This window comes from Girardinichthys multiradiatus, chromosome 1 (assembly GCF_021462225.1).
Source record: "Girardinichthys multiradiatus isolate DD_20200921_A chromosome 1, DD_fGirMul_XY1, whole genome shotgun sequence".
Classification (NCBI taxonomy): Eukaryota; Metazoa; Chordata; class Actinopteri; order Cyprinodontiformes; family Goodeidae; genus Girardinichthys; species Girardinichthys multiradiatus.
The window spans coordinates 9,095,946-9,122,728 of record NC_061794.1 but is presented as its reverse complement, the minus strand read 5'-3'; the positions used below and the strand labels follow the sequence as shown (position 1 = coordinate 9,122,728).

At 37.7% G+C, this 26,783-nt stretch overlaps 1 protein-coding gene across 1 annotated transcript in view; it reads left to right on the top strand.

Moving 5' to 3' along the window:
• The window catches only part of lhfpl4a (LHFPL tetraspan subfamily member 4a), a 72,458-nt gene extending 46,412 nt beyond the window's left edge, over positions 1-26,046 (top strand). The window contains exons 2-4 of the mRNA XM_047375784.1: positions 2,435-2,671; positions 16,149-16,165; positions 17,578-26,046. Coding sequence (XP_047231740.1) covers positions 2,435-2,671; positions 16,149-16,165; positions 17,578-17,631 — 308 coding nt within the window. The 3' untranslated portion in view covers positions 17,632-26,046. The remainder of the gene's footprint in view (positions 1-2,434; positions 2,672-16,148; positions 16,166-17,577) is intronic.
• The last annotated feature ends 737 nt before the right edge of the window (positions 26,047-26,783 follow it).

Sequence of the window (26,783 nt, the reverse complement as noted above, 5' to 3'; positions counted from 1 at the left end):
TTTTGAATCATCAGTAGGGTCCTATCATTTCTATACCCAGCATTTACCTCCATATTTACTTCAAATTAATGAATTTTAATTTCCATTACTGCTGTTTTCTGGAGATGTTTTCCATGGTCATCTGTGTAAAATGGAAAATGGAAAATTGTGCTGAATATTGTGTTGCCATGAAAAGTGCAGCTGCTCCTAATGCTGTCTGGTCCTTCTCTCAAAACCGATTCAAATAAAAAAATCCTTGAAAAATCCTGTGATTGTCAGCATTAGTGATTTAAAGTATTTTAGTCCAACTTTTCTGTAGTATTTGGCTGAGAGATAAGAAGTTAAGAGTAAAAGTATGCAAGCAAACAAAGAGCAAGTCGAGAAAGCATCCAAGCACTTAGTGCTACTAATTCACTTAGTAGAGAGCGTTTTGAGCCACATATCAAAAGTAAATCAAAGGACTTAGGTTGCATATAATAACAGAATGTTCAGAGTTAGGATATTTATATATGTGTGTAATATGACTGCAATATTTTAAATATAAACACTTCCAATCTTCAGTTTAAATCTTGTCTGGACCCTTCCTTTGGGAATTTGCTGTCTCTTTTTCTAAACTGTAAGCATGTGCATGTCTGGTTTTTAGTGGTTATGTGCCTTGATTTGAACATTTAAAGAATATTTGTTCAAATATCTTTATGGAAGGAGTTACAGAAAACTAAATATTATTTATTTTTTACACCTCACTACACATAAGTGGGAATGAAACAATCATAGTATGATAACCTTGGTTAAAAAAATCCCAGTTTAATTATGTCATGGTGTTAACATAAAGATTAAAAAGACAAACATGTCATAAGATCAAAATCAACAGTTCTTCCAGCTGCTGATAACATAATACAACACCAAAGAGTACAGTTATGTCAAAGTTATTTTACACTTGTCTGTGTTAAATCTAACCGTTATATTTAACATTTGTTTATTATTTTAATAGCCATGAGAGTTAAGATGAACGTATTGACAGTCACTCGGCTTCTTCATGTAACCATGACAATCATTTACCAATCAATTTCTTTCAGGCAAAGATATTTTGAAAATTAAAATTAAATTGTTCTTTAGCCGCAAGTAGTGATATAACCTTTAAAGTTAGTATCAAACTAAGCTCCTAGTAAAGTTGGCAATATTAAACATAGCTATTGGACAAAATATGATCAATTCAATTCAGTTTATTTATATAGCGCCAATTCACAACACGTCGTCTCAAGGCACTTCACAAAGGGTTTGGAATGGTATAGGGTTGTTGGGGAGGTTAGATTAAACTACTGAGTGTTAGAGTTTGGCCATTTTTGAATGGGCTATGTGTAGGGGTCCTAAGTAAAATAATAAACTGATAAAGTGTGTCCATCTAGAGCCCACTGGTGGCCATTGTTATACTAAAAACCACAAGGATTGGGGGTACCTCTCTCTCTGTCAGACTGATTATAACCATTGGAAAAGAGAAGAGGTCACGCACGTAGCAGAAATGGAGGGTGTGTTTGCACCTCAATCATAACTGAGGCAGTTTAGGCTAAACCTGACTCCCCCTTACTCCATCCAACAGGGAGGGAGGAAGGCAGAGGTAAAAATAATTGGAAAGTGTTGTTTCCTGGTGCATTGTATGAAAGATGGGTAACTTTAAAAAGTCAATTCAATCGAATCAAAGATTTCAAGTCAGAACACAGAAGCACTGATCCAGGGGTACTTTCTATGGGAAGGATTATTCTGAATAGTGCATGAAAATAAGGAACAAAGTTGTGAAATTTCCAGTATGCTGCATCAGGATGGGGTATGTAATGTTTTGCCATGATGTCAGAATCTCGCTTGCTTTTATTTTTCACATTTAAAGATCAGCTGCCTGGGAATTACATTTTAATAACATATGAGTGCTCCCAAGGGGTGTAGGTCTATAAAAATCTTCTATAAAAAAAATTAAACTTGTTTTGAGGCCCCAAAGCAATGGTGGCCTGGGATGGGGCCCCAGTTAGGCCCTTTCTATAGAGCTAGCTTGCTAATTTAAAGAAAAGGCAGATGCACAATACTGTGTTTGTATATGAGTTGTCAATTATTTGAAAACTGATTTTCCACATAAACAACATTCACATTACTAGAACAATTTGTATGACAGAACAAATAATTATTGTGGGAACTGAATAATTTATCTTTTAATCTTATATCTTTATAATTTTTGCATTACAATTTGACCACAGCTAGACTGATGGACAAAAACCTTTTTTTAGAATTAGAAAATACATAATTTCATTCTAGTTTATTTAAAGCTTGGCTTGAAAAGAACTGCACATTTAACACAACTATGTATGAAAGAGAAACGTTTTAGGATCATTGTCGTTCATTTGTTACTCAAATCCTTGTTGGCATTTTAACATAAGTAATGTTCTCTCCCTCCTATTCCCCTGCTCAGGAGTGTGCCTGGTGCTGGGTTGCATGATCTTCCCAGACGGATGGGATGCAGAAGTGATCCGGGATATGTGTGGGGAGCATTCAGGGAAATACTCCCTGGGTGATTGCTCAGTTCGCTGGGCCTACATGCTGGCCATCATGGGCATCCTCGACGCCCTCATCCTCTCATTCCTGGCCTTTGTCCTGGGAAACCGACAGACAGATTTCTATCTTGATGATCTGCAAACAGACAACAAAGGTAAGTAAAGACCTAATTCAACATTAGTCTTAATTGTTCCTTAATTATTTTTATTTATTTGTCTGGTATCAGTTCTTCAAGGATTTTATATTACACCATAGTAGTTCACACTGTGAATGCCTTTAAAGAACTTGGGAAAGCCCAAATAATAATATCATGGCTTTGTAAAATGCTTCCGGTTGTAACACCATGAACAATTTTAAAGAAATTAGGCAAAGGAGGAGGAGAATTGTGGACCTCAATAAGTCTGGTTCATCTTTGGAGACAATTACCAGATTGCTGAACGTTCCAAGTTAATCTGTTCAAATACGTATATGCAAAAATAAACCGCATAGGAATGTCCAGCCATCATGCTGTTGAGAAAGGAGATAGGTTCCATCTCACAGTGATGAATGTGTTTTGGTGTGAAATTTAGGTATCAACCCTAGAGCAAAAGATCATATGAAGATGCTGGCTGAAGCTGGTAAGAGTGTGTCATTAAATGAGTCACGTATCATCATGACTGAAAAGCCACTCAGACAGATAGAAGCCATTACAAAAGCAAATATAAAGCCAGATTACAACCTGCAAATATACTCACGGACAAAGACCTTTCGTTTTGGGCACAACCACTGTGGCGCCATGCAAACCAATTCAAAGTTATCAGCCATGATGACCATTGTTACATTTGGAGGTAAAAGAGGGGGAAGTTTGGAAGCCTGAGAACACCATCCCTACTGTGAAGTATTGGAGACAAAGCATTATATTGTGTGAGTGTTTTGCTCCAGGAGGGACTGGTGCGTTTTGCAAAACATATGACATCATAAGGGAAGAACATTATGTGGCAACATCTCAAGATGTCAGCCAAGACGTTAAAGCTTGGACTCAAATGGGTTTGATATCAGTCCCATAGAAAATTTATGTAAGCTTCTAAATTTAAAAATTCTAAAAGAAAGCAATAACGAATTTCCTCTCTCTCCCATCTCTCACATTATTCTAGGATTTAGCAAACAAAAATAATTTTAGTATTTCTAAATTTTTAGAGTGTACAAAGAGTGTACAGAGAAAAATGTTGCTAAAAACTTTGAAAATGGCTGTTCATGAATACTTTTCCCACTTTCTCCCATAAAAAAGAGCTCACACTGAATGATCAATTTGTTCATTACGTGTTTTCATACATTTGGGGTTTCTGGCTATTTCACACTGGGTAATTAAAGGTTTAACCAGAATTAGAAGATACACTGTTTGCTAGCTCAGCACAGAGGTAAGGTTATTTGTTTTATTTTCAAATTATTTTTGTTGCCATATTTCATTCAAAATATGTAACAATTAAATGATTCTGTTATATTTCTATAATATAATTATATGACTTAAACATTTAAAGCTGCAGTTTTGTTTTAGTCGCAGAAGTAGCTTTTCTATGTTATCAGTCTTTAACTCTTTTATGCCCCTTTTCCACTGGCTCGATTTGGCCCTTTTCGACTCCACTCAGCTCGCTTTGTGAGCCTTTCCATCATGGATTTTTCAGTACTGGTACCTAGTTTTTTGGTCCCTGCTGCAGAGCAGGTACAACTGGGACTGAGTAGGGACTACATGTGATGTGAACAGACTGCTGTTCAGTTATTGGTCATGGGACCAGTAGAAATACTTTTTGCTGAGGTAGAGCAGGGAAAAGCTAATAAAACTCAAGAGCAACTACAACGATATTAAGGACCTCAATGGCAGGAGCGGGTCTACCCGGAATATAATTTTACTATTTACAAATCATAAACCATGCCTGAAGGCAGAAAGAAAAAGGACATCATATCAGTCAGTCATTTTCTACCGCTTGCCCCATAGTGGGTCCCGGGGAAGCTGGAGCCTATCTACAGCAGTCTATGGGCGAGAGGTAGTGTACACCCTGGACAGATCGCCAGTCCATCGCAGGGCAACACAGACACAAAGAGGACAAACAACCACACACACACCAATGGCAATTTAGAGAAACCCATTAACCTAACAGTCATGTTTTTGGACTGTGGGAGGAAGCCAGAGTACCTGGAGAGAACCCACGCATGCATGGGGAGAACATGCAAACTCCATGCAGAAAGAGCAACAGTGCTACCAACTGTGCCATCGTGCAGACCTCAATGCAGCCCAAAAGTTAATAAAACTCAAGAGCGACTACAACGACTACAATGGCAGGAGCGGGTCAACCCGGAATGTAATTTTACTTTTTTCAAATTATAAAACCATGCCTAAAGGCAGAAAGAATAAGGACACTATGTTATGTTTCTGAATTACACGCAGGCGGAGCGCTGTATTTAATAACATTCTAAACCAGCTGATCACACATAAAATCAGCTGTTCAGATGCACAAATATTTCCTCCAAAACACACAAAATAATGCCACCATGAAACAACGTGTTTGGTTCAGAAACTTATTGACGGTCTTTAAGCAAACCAGCAACTGCAGGAGGAGGGAGCAAGCAGAGAGAAGCTGCCTGTAATCAAACTGCTTTCATCGGATCAAACTGTAGGAACCCGCTGAATTTGTGGAGCACAAATAACCAACCTAACTCTAATTTCAACGCGATCAAAAGTCCATGGTTTGCGCTTTGAAGTCCTTGTTTTCATCATTGCCATGCCTGAGACACAAACTTCATCATAAATTGTAACTTCACCAGTCCAGACAGTGTCTCTCCTCTCTGCTTCTCCTGCCATCCCTCACGTCAGAACCCCTGAACCTTTTTTTTAGAAGTTCTGGCTGGGTTGTGATCCAGGTAATCGTTCCAGTGGATAATTTTATACATGGGAAAATATATATAAGACTTTCTTGCATATGCAATAATATAAACGTTATTAGTATTTAGTTTGTTTTTATTTTTTATTCAATTATTATTTTTATTTTTTATCGTTTCAAACAGATTACTTTAATGTGACAATGTCACACAGTAACGTTAATAGCAACACAGGCCACTACACTGACAGCTGGAGACAGGGCTTCAGCAGTCATAGCTCAAGGCATCACTGGGTCAATGGAAACACAACTGGTACCATACTGAGTAGAGCGAAACCCAGTGGAGCGGAGACGCACTGGCTAAAACGAGCCAATGGAAAAGGGACATTAGTTTGTTTCAAGGTTTTTAAAGTAGTAAATTGAAGCTTGCCACCATCCACCCTCACCATACTATTAACATTGTCTGCAAAATGTGCGGTAAATGACTGTTCATAGAGATAAAAGTTGGCTGAAGACTTTATAATGTATGTTCAAATCAAAATTGCGCAGGAAATGCTCTTCACCATTATTGAACATTCACTGTACTTCTACACTAAAGCTGAAATCCATACATCAATCCAAAGTAAAATTGAGTTTGAACTTTAAATGATAAGTTGATTCACTCAGCATTTTCAGCATAATGAAAATCTATTTTCTGCAAGGCTTGACAGCTTTTTTGAAATATATAAAATATAACATATATATTTTTTAATGGAGACTCAGCATAGTTTTAAATCAATTAGATCAACATCTATGGCAATGATAGAGTTAATGGGAAAAAAACTGAATACATAGATAATAAAACATATGCAGTGACCCTACAATATTACTACAAAAAATGGAAATATATGGTGAGAGTGGGATAGCAAACAACTAGTGAATACGTTATCTTAATAATAGCAAATTTGTACAAATTTTTTAGTAAAAATCTGCATGGTTCAGTATTGCCTGTGATGTCCCACAAGGTTCAGTACTAATCTCTTCCGCAACAGCGCCATCTATTTCCTTGTCCGAGTCAACATGGATGGCGAACGATATATATATATATATATATATATATATATATATATATATATATATATATATATATATATATATACAGTACAGACCAAAAGTTTGGACACACCTTCCCATTCAAAGAGTTGTCTTTATTTTCATGACTATGAATATTGTAGCTTCACACTGAAGGCATCAAAACTATGAATTAACACATGTGGAATTATATACTGAACAAAAAAGTGTGAAACAACTGAAAATATGTCTTATATTCTAGGTTCTTCAAAGTAGCCACCTTTTGCTTCCATTACTGCTCCGCACACTCTTGGCATTCTGTTGATGAGCTTCAAGAGGTACTCACCTGAAATGGTTTTCACTTCACAGGTGTACACTGTCAGGTTTAATAAGTGGGATTTCAAACCTTATAAACGGGGTTGGGACCATCAGTTGTGTTGTGCCGAAGGTGGCTACAATACACAGCTGATAGTCCTACTGAATAGACTGTTAGAATTTGTATTATGGCAAGAAAAAAGCAGCTAAGTGAAGAACAACTAGTGGCCATCATTACTTTAAGAAATGAAGGTCGGTCAGTCAGTCTGAACAATTGGGAAAACTTTGAAAGTGTCCCCAAGTGCAGATGCAAAAACCATCAAGCGCTACAAAGAAACTGGCTCACACGAGGACCGCCCCAGGAAAGGAAGACCAAGAGTCACCTCTGGTGCGGACGATAAGTTCATCCGAGTCACCAGCCTCAGAAATCGCAGGTTAACAGCAGCTCAGATTAGAGAACAAGTCAATGCCACACAGAGTTCTAGCAGCAGACACATCTCTAGAACAACTGTTAAGAGGAGACTGTGTGAATCAGGCCTTCATTGTAAAATAGCTGCTAGGAAACCACTGCTGAGGACAGGCGACAAGCAGAAGCAACTTGTTTGGGCTAAAGAACACTAGGAATGGACATTAGACCAGTGGAAATCTGTGCTTTGGTCTGATGAGTCCAAGTTTGAGATCTTTGGTTTCAACCACCGTGTCTTTGTGCGGCGCAGAAGAGGTGAACGGATGGACTCTACATGCCTGGTTCCCACCAAGAAGCATGGAGGAGGAGGTGTGATGGTGTGGGGGTGCTTTGCTGGTGACACTGTTGGGGATTTATTCAAAATTGAAGGCATACTGAACCAGCATGGTTACAACAGCATCTTGCAATGGCATGCTATTCCATCCGGTTTGCATTTAGTTGGACCATCATTTATTTTTCAACAGGACAATGACCCCAAACACACCTCCAGGCTGTGTAAGGGCTATTTGACCAAGAAGGAGAGTGATGGGGTGCTGCGCCAGATGACCTGGCCTCCACAGTCACCGGACCTGAACCCAATCGAGATAGTTTGGGGTGAGCTGGGCCACAGAGTGAAGGCAAAAGGGCCAACAAGTGCTAAGCATCTCTGGGACCTCCTTCAAGACTGTTGGAAAACCATTTCAGGTGACTACCTCTTGAAGCTCATCAACAGAATGTCAAGAGTGTGCAGAGCAGTAATCAAAGCAAAAGGTGGCTACTTTGAAGAACCTAGAATATAAGACATATTTTCAGTTCACTTTTTTGTTCAGTATATAATTCCACATGTGTTAATTCATAGTTTTAATGCCTCCAGTGTGAAGCTAAAATATTCATAGTCATGAAAATAAAGAAACTCTTTGAATAAGAAGGTGTGTCCAAACTTTTGGTCTGTACTGTGTATATATATATATATATATATATATATATATATATATATATATATATATGTACACTCACCGGCCACTTTATTAGGTACACCTGTCCAACTGCTCATTAACGTAAATTTCTAATCAACCAATCACATGGCAGCAACTCAATGCATTTAGGGATGTAGACGTGGTCAAGACAATCTGCTGCTGTTCAAACTGAGCATCAGAATGGGGAATAAAGATGATTTAAGTGACTTTGAACGTGGTGCCAGACAGGCTGGTCTGAGTATTTCAGAAACTGCTGATCTACTGGGATTTTCATGCGCTACCATCTCTAGGGTTTACAATAAATGGCCTGAAAGAGAGAAAATATCCAGTGAGCAGCAGTTTTGGGGACACAAATGCCTTGTTGATGCCAGAGGTCAGAGGAGAATTGCCAGACTGGTTTGAGCTCATAGAAAGGCAACAGTAACTCAAATAACCACTCATTACAACCAAGGCATGCAGCAGAGCATCTCTGAATGCACAATACATCAAACCTTGAGGCAAATGGGCTACAGCAGCAGAAGACCACACTGGGTGCCACTCCTGTTAGCTAAGAACAGAAAACTGAGGCTACAATTCGCACAGGCTCACCAAAATTGGACAATAGAAGATTGGAAAAACATTGCCTGGTCTGATGAGTCTCGATTTCTGCTGCGACATTCGGATGGTAGGGTCAGAATTTGGCGTCAACAACATGAAAGCATGGATCCATCCTGCCTTGTATCAACGGTTCAGGCTGGTGGTGGTGGTGTAATGGTGTGGGGGATATTTTCTTGGCACACTTTGGGCCCCTTAGTACCACTTGAGCATCGTGTCAACGCCACAGCCTACCTGAGTATTATTGCTGACCATGTCCATTCCTTTATGACCACAGTGTACCCATCTTCTGATGGTTACTTCCAGCAGGAAAGCGCGCCATGTTATAAAGCACGAATCATCTCAGACTGGTTTCTTGAACATGAGAATAAGTTCACTGTACTCAAATGGCCTCCACAGTCACCAGATCTCAATCCAATAGAGCACCTTTGGGATGTGGTGGAACGGGAGATTCGTATCATGGATGTGCAACCAACAAATCTGCAGCATCTGTGTGATGCTATCATGTTAATATGGATCAAACTATCTGAGATCCATGCCACAAAGGATTAAGGCAGCTCTGAAGGCAAAAGGGGTCCAACCCGGTACTAGCAAGGTGTACCTAATAAAGTGGCCGGTGAGTGTATATATATATATATATATATATATATATATATATATATATATATACAGTATACACACACACACCACCAGTCAAAAGTTTTAAATACACTTTTTTACTTAATGGGTTTCTTTATTTCCATGACTATATACATTGTAGATTCTCACCACAGGCAACAAAACTGTCAATGAACTCTACTGATAGTAGTTTAATGTGATAAGCTGTTTGGTATTGGGGTGAACTAAATCTCTAAACTATTACAACCAGTGTTTTAATTAGCTTTAATAGCTGTTGCTGAAAAAGACCTCAGGCTAAATTGAAATCAGAAGTAGCCTATTGATACCCAAAGGGAAATTCTTTATATTTATTTGTGTGAAAATTTTTTTTTATTTCAGTCAGGAAAACAAGTGGTCTAGAACTGCAGGTCTGAACGTGCAGGACTGAAACTGCAGTTTCCAGTCTGCAGAGACATACTATTAGATTGTGTTGCCGTTCCAGGGCAGCTGCGGCTTCCCTTAGCAACTCTGGTATGGATTTGGACATGGTGATTTCCCACTGTCTCTGAACACAATCTTTGCGCTCTCATTTCGTCTTGGGAGCAATGCACACCGCTCCCTAACGTACAAGATGCATAATGGTGCGGTCAGGGGAAGGAGAAGAAAAGTTGCCACTGACGTCACTCTCCTGCGCCGCTTGGAATTGCAAAGTTAAATTGATTTATGGAACACTTTTTGTAGGCGCGGACATGAAAACGAAAAAGCATTTTCCTCTTAGTTATTTCTTTAGTTGTGTTACACAATGAGCTGTCTTGAAGAATGTTGGGACCACAGCCATGGATTTCAACATGAAAACTCCGGTATAAACTTTTCTGGAACTTTCAAAATAAATTGCATTTAACCGACTTCCAGCACAACTTCAGAAGGGGAAAGGGGGGTAGCAGCGGACTTCTCATGATGCCACTGCCCGTATAAAACCCCCACCTTTTCCAATGGTCTTCACAGCGCGCTAATGTCTCTTTGCTGGCAAACAGACATAACTCAAACTGGATCCAAGGGTGTCATACGATCATCGATCATATGCACTGAGTTAAGTACGGATGAATTACTGTTTGTGTATCCGGTATTCATTCATAAAAAGGGGTAATTAAGGTATAAGCCTGGCTTGACTTTTTCTCTAAGGCCTGCAGAAGCAAACTGTGTTCCAGAGAAGTCCCCAGTAGAGACGCTGTCTCTACAAAGAGTGGAGCGGTTTTTCCCGGTCTGAAAGGACGACAGCCGCATCACCGTGGTAACGTGCAGTATGGTCAGTGGACAGAACGGGCCGCCCAGCCACTGCTCCGGAGGTTAGCTGGAAGCTAACCCTTTGTTCACAGAGTTTCTTCAAACTTCGTCATCGCCAGGACAACTCCTCAGCATGGTTTATACGAGGTTAGGTGTTTGGGCAGAGTAATAGAGAGTTATTTAGGATGAAATGATCTAAACGTTTTTCATTTTATGAAGTTTGGTTTTGTTTGTGTTGAACTCCGCTATCTTGGTGGTAGCAGGCTATCTGCAGCACACGTGCTCAGCTTTGTGTTCTGTGTTTGTGTGTTTTTAAAGTTAAGACAGACTTTATTTAAAGGGTGATTTTAAACACAGAAGATCGGCCATAACGCATCGTCCATGCTCATGCATTTTAACCCTTTTATTAACGGTATTTTAAAAGTGTGTGTTTGATTCTGGTGCTAAACTATTAGCTTCTTTTGTTAGCTTTCACTGCTAACCAGCTAAGAACACGTGCTTGCCTGCTAAACAATATTTTACCCAGAAAGGTTGTTAGTTTTCAAGCTTGTAAATAATAGTCCCTAAACATTATTTTACTAAATCTGATAACTCAGTAAACACCATTAAGCCCCATTTCTCCAGAAAGATTTAGCTCTTTTCCAAAATATTCCCTTAATAATATTTCTTTAAATATTATTTTAATAAATAAAGGCAGCTAATTAGACACCGTTGAGAAATGGTCATCCAGAAGGTTGGTTTTATTCAGCAGATCATTCTTTAAAACATGACTTAGTTAGTTGGATTGTTTTAGCATAATAAATAGTTTGTTGATTGAAATATGTTTGACTCTGAGTTGATGTATTTTTGTTAATAAATTCTTGTATTTTAAGAAATTGAGTGAATTCATTCCATGTGTGCGCAGAATTTTGCTGTTCAATAATGTCAGAGCTTGGCTCACACCTTTCTATTTTGTCCTAATACCATCGCCTTACTGGGCTGGTATTCACAGGACAACCCTTAACAGACCAAAATATTATTTGATAAAATAGTCATTCAGTCATTTTCTACCGCTTATTCCATAGTGGGTCGCTGGGGAGCTGGTGCCTATCTCCAGCAGTCTATGGGTGAGAGGCGGGGCACACCCTGGACAGGTCGCCAGTCCATCACAGGGCAACACATAAACAACCATGCACACACTCTTTCATACACCTGAGGGCAATTTAGAGTGACCAATTAACCTAACAGGCATGTCGTTGGACTGTTGGAGGAAGCCAGAGTACCTGGTGAGAACCCACACATGCACAGGGAGAACATGCAAACTCCATGCAGAAAGACCCCTGGCAGGGAATCGAACCCAGGATGTTCTTGCTGCAAGGCAACAGTGCTACCAACTGTGCCACAGTGCAGCCCTTGATAAAATATTAAAATATTAATATTAAATATTAAATAATATTCTCAGATTCATAGTCACAACAAGAAGAAAGTGAAAACGTAGTTTGAACATTCTATTAGCAATTTCATTTATCAGTCAAAAAATGCAGCTGACTTTAAAATGAAAAAGCATTTCTGTTAATACATTTTAATTTTCAAATTTGACATTTCAAAAGGAATTTTTGTCACTTTTTTCTGAGACATCTTTTGAAAATGAATTGTTAAATGTTATTTTATACATCGTTTTAATTAATTTACAAATTGAGCAGTCTTGGAGAAGAAACTGAAAATGCAGTTTGAATTATTTATTTTTAATTTTATTTATGAGTCAAAAATGCAGCTTTATTTTGAAAATGAAAAAGCATTTTATTAATACATTTTAATTAGAATATTAGGACACATTTGGTTCCATACAAAAGAGAGAGAGTTGGGACAAAAAAGAAAAGGGGACAGAAGGAGAAAAGAATGGAGGAAAGAAAGAAGGATGAAGAGAATACAAGATAACACCGTGCTTGCACCTACAAGCAGGGTGTTATCTGCAGAAACATTCATAGCTTTTTTACCAAAAAGTGCCTGGTACGTATGAATGCAAGATGTATTTAGTGGTAAATGCGGGTCAATATAGAACATTTGTGTATCTGTTAACACCTGAATCTAAACACCTGTGGGTCTGAGTGTGGGCGCGCTTGTGTATAAAAGGTTTCTCCATAAAAATATGCAATAGCGAGAGTGAGGAGCCACAGACTTCCCCCCCTGGACCCGGGACAGATACAGAGGAGATCCAAGCCACAGACATTCAAAGGCCCCGTCAAGCAGCCACCAGGAGTGAGCCAGCACACACCAAAGCACCCAGCCCCCCTCCCTACAGCACATGGGCACACCCCCACGGGTGAGCTTCATCCCCGAAAAGCCGACGAAGCGACACCCACACATCACAAGCTCCCCTGCCCACAGGCGCAACAGGGCAGACACCTTTGAGCATTCCGCCCACAACAGAACCCCCGACTCTACACCAAGGTGGGGCAAACTCACGAGGTCCCCGGCCAGCAGCAAGCACTTGGGGCCGGCGTCCCCTACCACGCCCCCGCAACCACACAGACACACCACATCACTGTCACTGCAACTATAGTCCAGGGACAAACATTATCCAGCTCAGGTCTACCACTGCCACTCAGCCGATCCCAATGCCAGCGACCCCACATCCAAGAAGAGGACACAACCCCCCCACGCCACACGCTGAAGTTGCCCCACGCCACCCTCTAGCCTGCCGCCTCGATCCCCCCCCGGACACAACACCCAGCAGAGCAGCACACAGCCAAACCCGCCCAACCATTCGGCCAGCTCCAGCAGCCCCAGCCCATCAGTTTGTGAGAGGGATACATGCTTTCGAGTAATATTCAAAATTCCTTTGAGAATAGAAAGGGAAAGTACGTATATGTGTACACATGCATCTAATATATACATGGATACATGGATTTTAGACAGTCTAATCTTGTTTAAGGCAATACACATTACTAATTGTATGTATTTTTCAAAGTTGAAGGTTTATAGATATCTAACTTTCAGTGTAATTTGTACATTTATTAACACATTTAACTCTCATCAGATCACAATTTAAGGTACTAAATTTCAACTCCTAACCATTTAGCTAAGAAAAAAAAAAAAATCATTATAAAAGTGACTTAATGTCTCAAGAGGTGAAATTCACCAACTTTACTAATTTCTTGATCCTAAACTGAGACTACTAGTTTAGGATTACCATTAGAAAGAGTAAGATTTGCCTGTTTAAAAATTAATACACTTCAGTCTGACCTCTGTATCTCCAGCAAAATTGCTCTCAGTGCTGAATCTAAGAGTGGGGGAGAGTCCTCTGGGGGCTTTCTGACAGTTTGCATGATATTGCATCAGAGCAGGCCAATCACATTGTTCTATGCTGTAAGAAGAAAGGGGAAGAGGAGGAAAGAAAGAGCAGAGAGTGGCAGTGGAAGGGCAAAGGCAGGATATATTATTCTGAACAATAAAGTCTCCTTATATAAGGATTTAGTATTTGATCTGACCAAAAAACCCAAAGTGCATCATCACAAAACAAAGACCAATGTTAAAAAATGGGGGGGGGTGACATAAGACATAGTTAGGGATGTGAGGAAAGCAAAACAGTAACAAAAAAGGAGAAGGGAGAGGAAGAGTCAGAGAGTAAAGTGACGTAAGATGTCCCGGTTTTCCGATGATCAGTCTTCATGATGGTTTCCATGGTAACTGGAGATATTCCAGAGCGCGGGCGTGTCTTTCTGTTTTTATCTGATTAACCTCGCTGACATTCTCTTTTATATTACACATAAAACGCCTCCAGACACTTTAGCAACTGCATAAGGTTTGTTTTTGATAGTTATTTCTTAAAAATAAGAAAATTCTCCATGTTGAACCAATTAATGGCTGAAACTTAGGCAACGAGTCATATCACTTTTTTAGCAGTAAATCTTTAGACTTTTAAAACATTTTTGTGAATAGAATGCAAATCATCTTTTTTTACAAAATATTTTCCAGAAAAAAACGTTGACTTAATGGAGACTGTTTTGATGCGCTGGTCCAAGATTCAGATTGCTTATAAATATGTTGTAATAATAGAAATGTGCACACAACACACTGTTTATGGCATTCCAGACGTTGTTCAATTAAAACAGTACATTTTATGCTAACCCACTTTCAGGTAAGACATAGAGTTATCCAGGTCTGGGTTAATTTCACACTACAGAGTTGGGTTCAGGGTTTGACCCAGCATACTGGATTAGGTTTTTAAAGCACAAAATGGGCTAAAGCTCTAATATACATCCTAACTTTCAAAAATAGTTTATTAATTGATTTTTAGATTAATGTTTTTTTTTTTATTATAATTTGGGATTTTAATAAGAAGATAATAAAAAAATTAAATAAAATTGGAAACTACATAATATTAACAACTGAAGTTTGATATTAAAATTACTCAATATAATCTAGCCAGATAATTGGTGTTTTGGTGGAAAACCAGACTGTAGTCTTGGTGTCTGGCCTCAGTGTGTATAGTTCTCCTGGGCACTAATTAGGAGCTTTTTGTAACTTAATAAATTGTTAAATTGCCAATAAGGTTAGCTCCTTCAAACTTGTTTCTTACATCTAATAAACTACACCCAAAAAAATTGATAGCAGAATAAGCAGTTTGATGTTGGAATGGAAGATGGAATTTGGCAAGTTGTTCATGGGTCCAATCCACATAGTCAACTATGTTGCCCAACTCACAAAAGCATTTTCTTTACAAAATGTGTGGAAGTAAACATAATTTCCATAATTGCCAAGTTGTTTAGTTTTATTGTCATTAACACCTTGCGACATTCTTAAAAAAAAAAAAAAAAATCAGTTTTTCATGTCTTAGTGTATGCAGTCTGGTGACAACAGTGATAGTAGAAATTGAATAAAAACAAACAACTACAAAAAGAAATAAGTAATCAAACAAATCAACATAGACATAATAAAACTGGCATAATGAAATAATATTGTACAGCACAGTGCTGAAACCATGAGCAGCTTAAGGCGGTCAGTGGACAGTACAAAAATAATTGCAGTAACATTCAGCAGCAACAATTGTTGTTAAAGTGTGATGTTAAAATAATATGTGGGCTGGAGCACTTAAGCAGTTACAACAATCGACCCTCTTTGCCGTCATTCTGTTCTGTACAGTTTATAATAATGTATTAGAGAATCACATTTTTGTTCTCCACCGTGTGTATACACTCTCACACACACACACACACATATATATATATAAATATATGTTTATATATATATAAACACAATATGAATAGCATACATATTATAAGGTAGATAATTTATAATTATAAATTATTTACTATATATATACTAATTTACTACATATCTGCATGTAAAGATGAATGTAACCATAAATCAGATATAGATAAGAAATCAAAGCAGTTTTGCCCCCCAGTAAGAGGATGACCTAAATGCCTTACTCGTTCTTATGTAAGAGTATTCATGTTTTCAAGACATATGCAATTTCTTCCTCCTTGTGTGTTGCTGTGTGTAAACACAAGTTTTCCTTTTCTGTCTTTGCAGATTTTGCTGTTTCGAGGGTAAGTTCATCAGCATTGCACATTTTGTGCAACATGTGCAGCATGTTTTTTAAAGTGCAACATGGTAAAGAATAGGCTTAAAATGAAACAAGTCTGTGTAAGGTATATGGAATAGCTTATCTCAAGACTATAGGTTAGGGTTTTAACATAGACAAACTAGTAAATTGAGAGCTTTGATTTTTGGCTCAGAAGCCATTGTGGTTTCAGTCTGTGACAGACCAAAGCAGCTCAAGCATTACTGTAGACAAACTCAGAAACTGTTGCCATCTCTCACCTAATCCCACCAATATTTTTAAACATAACACAAAGATACTTAAAGTTCTGCACTTGAGACACAGACTGACCCCAACACTATGCTGAAGGACATAGTGTGAAGATACTAACAGAACCACATCATCTGCAAAAAAGGAAAGATAAGATCGTAAGGTTCCTAACAGAGTCTAATGTACACAAGGAATAAGTTTAATTTTGTATGGAGAATGCAGACACCATTCTTGCTTTGTTCATACAGGGAGCAAATTACTCATAATAGCATCCCCTACACCAGGTACCTTCACAGCACTTGGTCATAAGACTTTTACAGTTGCACACCAGACAATCAACCCATGTCTCTCTTAGCAATTTCATGAGAGTAAAGATTTGTTTCATTCTTGATTGGCCAAGATCAAAGCCATGCTGCTTCTGAATCTGAGGTTCAACAGTCCGTCTCCGAGACAGCGGACATTTTCCAAATGAGAAGGAGCAGTGTGATCCCTCAGTAGTTGGGGCACACTCTCCAGTCACCTTTCTTAAGGATTTGGACCACCACCCAGTTTGCTCTGAAGGTGTTGTCCTGGTCTCCATTAGACATAAAGGAGGTGTGTCCACCATGACAGTGTCACAATGCCTAAAGCCTTCAGCATCTCCTGGTATCCTGCCATCTGGGATCTTTTTAACTACCTCAGTCACCTCTGCAACAGAATTGATTGTTTTCTTCCGAGCCCTCACTCTCTGTGCAATTTTCACAAATACACAGCAGTATATAATACATTGCCGGTGGAAGTTTTATAGTGATGGCTGTTAATCACCAACATTACACGGATGTCTTTCAAATTAACATTAAAAACTACTTGACACACTCATTACTGCACAATGAATCTCAGCCCAAATGCCTGCCAACAACAGATCATGAAATATCCCATGACTTTTGTAACAAAAGTTCATAGGAGTTTTCATCTTGTGCTTTACTAACTTCTTGTAGCAGCTAGTCATACTGCATTGCCAATGCTAGCTTACCACAAATTTGCCTTGTCATGATTTTAATAGAGACTGACTATGAAATCTACCTTTTGTAGTTAAGAAATGCTGTCCTATTATATTTTATTTTCATAAACAGATTAGTAATGTCTCTTCTGTCTTGTCTTTCTCATCAGATTGAGGTACGAGACAGAAGAGAGCCGCGGTATGGAGTGCAACGTCTTCACTGAGGGCAACAATGGCACTGAACAACTTCTGTTTATCTCTTTCTCTTCTCTTTCTCTTTGCCCTCTATTCTTCTCTGTTCCTATCTAATGATCAGGATATGACCCAATCTCAATGCAGACACCAAGTGTACAGGATTGTGTAAGATAAAAAAACAACTACAACAAACACACGGGGATAAACTATATTTTGAAAAGAAAAAAATACAAGGTTGTACAGTGCATTTAACACTCAACTTTCTCAACAAATACCTTTATGATGAAAAACATTTACTGTATTTAAAGTCTTGGTTTTTGTGTGAGAACTCCAATCCTTAAGATGAAGAACCATGATGTCCAATTTACAGTTCTTTCTTTAAAGTGTTGCTATTTATTGATTTTAAGTTTGAGTGATGTGTACATTCATAGCATCAAACAACGGATTAGCCGAACTCCCCACACAGTTATAGACTCAAGACTGGCGATATAGCGGAATGTCCATTATTACACTTTTAAAAAACATTACCGGGACTTGTATGGTTCTTCATCTAAGGACTTTTAAATGTGAGTAATTTAAAGGAGTACCCTATTGCAGCTTTACAGAATTTAACATCTCTGGGAGATTCTCTACTGTACATACTAAACAATGTAAATAACATAACTGCTGACGCAAACACCCGACAACAAAACCTCATCTGACTCTGATGCATTTGAGTATAGTATTTCTACCCTTGGTTTTAGTGTTCTTTGTGCTGGAAGAGCATCCTGAGTATGTGCAGATTTGTTGCGTTCCAGTGATTCCTCACTACTGATTTAGTGGGATCACACAGATGGGAATAACACAGATCTCGCTGGAAGATCCACAGAGAAGCAGAGCACCGTGACTCAGAATAATTGTGCTTTATCATATTTTTTTTGCCAGGAAAAAAAGACACTTCTCCTGCGTCAACATGACAACAAAAGAAGCTGTTGTAGATTTTCACCCTACAGTATGTTGTAGATTTTAATGTGAAATTTAGCTGCAGCTGTCATGTAGAAAATAATTTGTTTTTTGTATTTCACTTATTTGTGCCATCTTACTCTCCAGTGTGCAGTTTACTCCAGTTTATGGTTCCAGCATTCAGTGATCAGTTTACGCTACAGATGTCTTAAGGCTGTGTGAATATGACTGCTAGAATTGGCCCCAAGTGCTGCATTGTCTTAAGGTGATGTCATCTATATGCCTCTTTAAAACAGTTTGTAGTAGCCACAGATATAACAGGTGGGACAACCATCTGTAATAAACACAAGAATAATATTTGATTAACCCACAGTGCATAAATAAAATAAATAAATAAAAATAAAAGGGTAGAGACTACAGAAGCATTTTAATAATTGTTCAGTGTAGTTCTTTAAAAATATGGAAAACAAAATGGGAATGAGTGAATGTGCTAAACTTGATTATAAATTTCAAATGCAGGTCCTGAAATGATAGTTTGGATTTTTAAAATTTAGGTGTTTCGAAGTTATTGATTATATACTTAGAACAGAAAGTAAGAACATTTGTTTGATTGATTATTTATTTATTTATTGTAACAATGCTTCACGGTAATAAATCCCTTTAATTTAATTTTCCCTTATATGGTGCCATATTTGTAAAGACAATCCATTCAGGGTTGAGCATTAGACTTGAATTTTTGGGTTGCCGCCATGAAAAGCTTGTCAAATCCTCTATGTTAAGGCCGAACAGTGTATTTTACTGCTGGCTCCAATTTGGTGTCCTTTATTTCTTTGAAAGATTCAAGTTTGAGGAAACAAGACATATTGGTAATTTACCAATTAATTTATCAATCAGGGACCTCGACAGCCCTTAAAGAACTGTACACAGTAACAACAGCCTGGTAAGCCCTTGTCAAGAGGGGCACCAGCTTGGTTAAACACTGCTGTAGGACGACATCTCATTCCTCAATTAGGATTTGTCACAAGTCAGCCAGTGGGATGCCTCGACACGCCATAACACTGCCTCCACCACTGGCTGGGTGGATTATGAAAGGTTTTAATATGTGTGACCATCATAGTCAACTCTGCTGCTTGAACCATAAAGTAAATTCCTTACACCAATGGCACTAAGGGGAAACACAAAGGCTTTTTAGCAATATAGGATTTTATGCTAAGAAGCATTGTTATAAATAAAAAAAACATTGGCCAACAAGTTTCCTTCCCTTTGGTACCAAGTTTAGTTCTGTTACCTTTTCTAGACAAATGTTATATCACAGTAAGATTGTAGAAGAATAAAAAACTCAGCTTAGCCATTTGAGGTTTGCAGCTAGCCAGACAGATTAGCTCACCGGTGTCAAACTCCAGGCCTCAAGGGCCGGTGTCCTGCTACTTTTACATGTGCCTCTGCTTCACCACACCTGAGTCAAATAATTAGGTCATTAGCTGGACTCTGTAAAACTAGACTGTATACTGAGGAGGTAATTCAGCCATTTGGATTCAGGCGTGTTAGACTAGGGACATATCTAAAAGTTCCAGGACTCTGTCCCTCGAGGATTGGAGTTTGGCACCCAGGATTACCTTGAGCTAATTGTAGCAATTTAAAACAACTCAAGTTAAAATTGTTTAATCTGTGGAAAACAAAGCCGTTGAGTGGACAGTAAACAATAAGCTTTTACAAGTGACCGCTACTGTTTTTCCAGCCGAGCAATGTCCATGTTACTACGCTAAAGTTACTTAGGTTGAGGCTGTTAAATGACACAATCTGACTGGTCAATAGAGAAGGGTAAACTTTTACACTTTGCAACATGTCATTACTGCATTCCTTTCAGGTCTCACAGTGCTTTGGAAATGATCCTAAGTGGATTGATACAGCCAATGGCCTCTGCCAAAGAAACTTTAGCATAGTTACACTTCACAAAGTGTGTACAGTTAATATCTGCTAATACACCACTGTATCCCATAAATTTAAATATTTTTTGTTTTAGTTTTTTTTTTTTTTGTAATTATAGAATTAGCTAAAGTGAGTGCAACCATCTGAATAGCTATTAGCCTTCCATTGTATATTCTACAAAACCACTGTGATATGACATCTGTCTAACAAAGGTAACTGAAATACCTTTACAGAACCTCAGTAATCCAAACTGTTGCATTAAAGTTTCAGCTTCTTGAAAACAAAAAATACTGTTTTTATAGCAACATTTACTCAAACACTTATAAATGAACATATTTTAATTATTTTGCTCATGTTTTCTTCCCGTCATCTTTATTTATGAACACTACTGAGATATAATGTGGTAATTACTAAATAAAAATTTCACATCCTCTTTTATTCAACATTTTGCCTTAGGCACAATGATTTTACATACCATACCTTTTTTACTTAGTTATGACAATATAAATTCAGAAAACTTAGTTTGAAATAGCCCATTTTAAGCTGACCAGGGCATGTTTTGTGAGAACACAACAGATTAAAAGCTACCTATTCTCAATGGAACTTGTTCACAAAGTAACATTTTATCAAAGGTAATGTGCGGAACTTCAAACGGTAGAGGCTATAATTCTAAAACTGAGCAGAAAGGGACATATCAAAGTAAACTGCTTTGGCTTTCTTACGAAAGACAGTTAGCTACCCACATGACTTTAGAAACAAAATAGGAAATATTCAAGAATAGTGAATGTAAAATAGCATCTTAGAGTTTGGAAAAGTGACAGGAGATTTATGTATTGGATTGTTACAATGAGGTTACCTTAAGAAAAATTTGCCAATTTTTATTTATTTATTTATTTATTGCTTCTGTATTGTACTGTGAACTTAAAGCTTTTACAAAATCTTTTAGGTGTGCAAGAAAACATGATGCCAGTGTCATGACAAGGGGAGTTGCTTTGTATATGGGGTTTGGCTGATCAAGGGAAAAAACAGAGTGTGAGTAGCATCTGTTTACTTTTCGGTCAGAAGTAGTCATGAGCCAGTATAAGATTCTTATAATATATTAATTAACCTTGAGAAATAAATGTCATGGTATCATAGAAATTAAACAAACATGAAAAACTAAATTGCTTTCTTTTAAAACAGAATGGCAACTATTTTTTCTATGGCTCTTACAAAAATACATTGATTAATACAGTTATAATAATTATCTATAATAATAATAATTGTTATATTGAGTATGACGCATATACGTAGGTTAAAATTTGGAATAAGTGTGAATTGAGCAGGATGTTGTTTATTTTTGCCTTTTTGCTCTTTATAGAATGATACAAATGCAAAAAGCAGATATTAGTTGGTTAATTAGTCAGGCTATCAGATCAGGTAGCAAGCCTGCAATCCGCTGCTTCACATATATGCCACTCATAGCTGGCAAACTAAAGTTTCAAAAAAGCAACAGCGTAATAAGAGTGATGGCTTGAACTCTTTCAGTTTCCAGCTGTACATCTTGGAAACATTTCTAAACAGCCAGACTTGTCTTTTCTGTAACAAAGTGGAGGTGTTGCAGCCTTCTTTTTCTCAGCTGACTGGCAGTGTGCAGCAGCAGGTGGGGAAGGGGGAATGCTGTACTATGCTATACTCCATATATCCAGAGAAAACATCTGTCACTCTGGCAGTTTCTCAGCCTTAAACTGTAAAAACAGTAAAATTACACATTTTAGTGGTTTTTGAAACTGGCCCAAAGCCAGTCACACGTTGGTTCTCTTGCTGGTTTAACAGTTAATGAAGTTCAAATACTGGACCTCATGGACATCTAGAATGTGTTTAACCTAGAGAATATACGTAAATAGCAGTTTTTATTTTCATGTTTTAAGAATAAAAATGTGGATGGGACTACTGATTCTTTAGTGAGGACCTTGAGTTTATTGGGCGGAAATTAGCTAAATAAATTCCCCAAAGACATGCAGACCACACACTGTCCTCTGGGATAACTGCTAGAGATTTCCTGCATTAACCATGTAGCTGTGACATTAAACTGGTTGTTTTCCTTGCTGATAAAATTTAAACGTATACATGCTTTCACATCTATGTCTAAAGACAAATATATCAAGCCTTGGTGGTTACTGGTTTATTAGTTTACACAAGAACCAAGGAAGTACTGTAGTTTAACAGTTTTCATCAAATGAATTTGTGGTAATCTGAACAAAAAGCTATCACCTGTTTATATTTGTTAAATACCAGCAAGAGCATTGTTTTCTTTTGTCTGAGCTATTTGATCAGTAACTGTACTTGGCCAAATTTATGGCTTTCTTAGGCTTTAACCACCAGCAGCACTGATTGCTGTGGGTTTAGTGACAAGTGGGATTCTACCATGACAAACTGTGGTTGCACAATATGACAAAGCAGTCTGCTGTAATCCAGGGCACCATGGGGTTGTTTTTATCCCTCTCAGAGCAGCCCTTCAGACTGACATACTGTAACTGAAACTCCCAAAGCTTGGCTTAAGTCATGACAGGAATAAAATTAGCTGTGTGCATGGATAATTGTTTTAAATGAGAAACTGACTTGCTGCGCCCAAGCAAAGGTAATGTACAGTCATACCATAAAGCCGCCTAAGAAGACAAATTAATTTCTCAGCTATCAAATATCAACCACATGGTTTACACATTGGGCCAAATCACAAAAAATACAGCTTGCATAAAGTACCTGTTTACTGCGTTATAACTCACTGTAACCCATGTCATGAGCTGCTAGGGATGCACTCTGTATGGGACAGTTGGTTTATTTTTTTAGAGAGGTTTTGTGGGGTGTCCATGAGTAGTCAATGCCTTAATGGCAGTAGATAGTAGTTAGAACAATCCATGGCTGGAGAATCTTTGCAGGCTTCTCCATAAAGCTACACTGTTGACTGGCATAGAGTTCCAAAAGTTCTGGTTTATTACTTTAGATGTCTCTTTACAGTATTAAGAAAGCTCCACTTGCAACACTAATTGTTTTGCCTAGAGTCAAATGACAAAGTAAATCACATTGCACTGATGATAAAACTGTAAAAAAAAAAGAGCTACTACTGTTCATCATGCATACATAAGTGTATTTAAAACTGTTTCATTAACCATTCCAAAATTGTGGAGTTAGATAAGTGAGCTAGCTAAGTATTGGATTTGCAGTTAGCTTGGCTAGCCAAATAAAATTCCTAAGATTTTTTTCAAAGTTGGCTTGGTCCTGTGGGGTCGTATGAAAGTGTTTAACTCGAAAAATTTGGAGTGGTTTTATGATTACCTTCCCAACCTTCACACTCTTAAAAATTCTTTCAAATTTCTTTCAATCTCAATTTGGTTTTCCAAATTCAGATGGATCTGATCACTGTCTACTCCAGTTAAGACATCTGAAAACTAATCACTTATTACTTTGATAAATTCTCTGTCGAAAATTCAAAAACTTAATCTTAAGGAATCAAATAACAGATTTTTCTCCCACGAAGAATTTCAATCAACCTTTAAAAGTTGGCTTATTTGTAAATGAAAGATAAGATGCCTACCAACTGAACCAATTAGATATTGTTTCACTTGGTTTATTTAGAGTGGATTTCAGTGCATTCCTTTACTATTTACATAGATTGAGCAGATAGCTAGATGTACAGTGTGTTGTTAGAATGGTAGCTAGCTAATTCTCAGGAAGCTGTGTACTAAGTACTGTATTAAAGGCTCATTATGGAAATTACAAACAAACAAGTCAAATATAAGAGTGATATGTTGACTTGGTGAGGTCATCATTTAAACGATGCGTTGCTCCGCACTGTCTCTTTTGATAAAGTGTAGAATATAATAGCACTGATCTTGTTTTCCTATCTGGGCCTTTAAGACAATATGATAACAGCCCTTATGCTGAATCTAATGATGCTGTCTATGGAGGCTCTGCCAGACCCCTGGCCTATGTCTATCCACTGTCGTAGAGTAAAAGTGCTGGGCCCTCATTCAAGAAATGTTTCTTTCTGTTTCACCTTGAAGTATCTGTGCAAACATAAAAAATAGACCAACACTGCACCAGAACTATACTATTTGGTAAAGAAATATAAACATATTTGCTTTTGATGTCTGTGTGTTTATTTGAGCAGAATACGTATACTGTTCCATACCAAGGGCTGCAATAGGCAGTCACTGATGTTTCTCCCATATGGTAGCATGCATCTCTCATTTGTTTATTTTTTTTGTTTGTTTTTTTCACAGGCCCAGGACATATTTTATAACATATAAATGCCTAATATATAAAGAAAACATAGCTCTACGGCCTAAGTGGTCTTGTGAGGCTTCAGAGAATCAGCACCTGTACGATCATTGTTCTACTCTTCTTTCCGGGTACTTTGTTCCTGAAAGACAATGAACTTATGAAAAAAAAGAACCTTAAAAAGGAACTGACAATACCTTAACCCCGATGAGCACATATTTGTACCACTCCAGGTGCCTCTAAGAACTCTTGAATTAATTCTGATGTGGTGCAGAACCAGCAAAACAAGTAGTGGTTGTTTTTTTTTCTACCGAAGACTACTCACTCAGACTGAGCTCTGAAGCTAGATGGGTTATTTGTAGATCTGAGGTCAATTCAGTTTCAAATGATGAAATTGAGACAAAGACTAATTAGTTACCTTACTTTGTGGACACATTTTGATATATAAAACATAAGAGTAAAAAAATAGTGTTTTATTTTTTATTTTCAATTGGAGTCCAAAGCTGAATTCACCTCAGTCTAGCAACGAGGGTTCATTTAAATATGTGAAAAAGACTGAAAGGGTGTAAAGAGTCAGTGAGAACTAATTTTCCATTTCTAGCTGCAAATGAAATCTTTGTGGATTATGTAAATGTCATGGACATGTCAATGATTTGTCATCTTTTTATCATGCAATATCATATATAAAGATGTATTGTGTGGGGCGGGAAAGATTGGGAACAAAAAAAAGAATAATGTTCAGTGACTTATGTTATTCTAGATGACTTTCTGTTAACTCCTGAAATGCAGATGTTACCAACATACCATAAACTATCATGTGTTACCATGAGAAAAAGAAAAAAAAGAATCAGTTTTGATTTTTGTACAACAGAATGATATACAGATATTTGTCGTGTATTTCTGATGAGATCTTTGTTTTTATGTGTTTACTGCTGACTCTTCTGTTCTGTTACGGTTTTACTTCAAACTATTTAGGTATGAAATATGACGGTTGCGTGGTCTTATTGGACCTAAAATCCTCAATTCAGTTTGGACTCACTAATGGACCACTGCTTTTTGAGGTCTCAATGCCCAAAATGTTTGAAAAATAATAGGAATGAGAAGTCTTTTTCTAAAGTAGCTTGATTGTGAATGAGCACACAGAGTCTCAAATGGGCCTGTTGCTTGCTATGGTTAAGGGTGACATACTGATTTTGATTTGAAAATTATGTCTAATTCCTATTTGTGAATAGTATTCAACCTCACAGTGATGAGAAATTCTGTTATTATAACACATTTTGAAAAAGTTAAATAAAGATATTTTACATTCAAAATCAGTTGTAATTGATTTACTGAAGCAGTACAGGTTAAAAATGAAACTAATACCTTGATAGGAAAGGGAACAATCCATATTATCCAGTGGGATAACAGATAGAGGAGGGAAATTCAGACATCCCATTCCTTCTGCGATACTCCAACTCATTCTGCGGTATCCAAGCGGCCTTCCCTGGCCAGAAAGGATATACAGTCCCTCCCCTTCTGCATCTATCCTGGAGTCGTCTCCAGAAGGAGGCACACCAGAAAATCACATTTTATTTTAGCTGAAATGCTAACATTAGCATGTTGGCTAAAACTAGCCTGTTGGCTAACATTAACTCACTCCAGTATGCTAATTTAGCCTTACAAGTGAATATTAGCTCAAATGTTAATGTTAGCTTTTAAGCTAACATTAAAAGCTAACATTAAAAGCTAACATTAGCATGTTGGTTAACACTAGCATGTTGACGACCATTAACTTCTCCATCTATAATGCTTACAATAGCCTATATGCAAACGTTTTTAAGATTAATCACTGTTGTCTAGGTGTTGGAACAGCAGTATATGCTATTTAAATATCCCACACAAAATGGCCGCCATGTAGTTTCCTCCTATAAAGATGGTCAAAGGGTTAGGGGTATGGTCAGGTTTAGGCAATAGAAATTAATGAAAACGAATGGAAGTCAATGCAAAGTCTTCAAAGAGATAGTTAAACATGGATGTGTGTGTGTGTGTCATACTGAAAGAGACACAA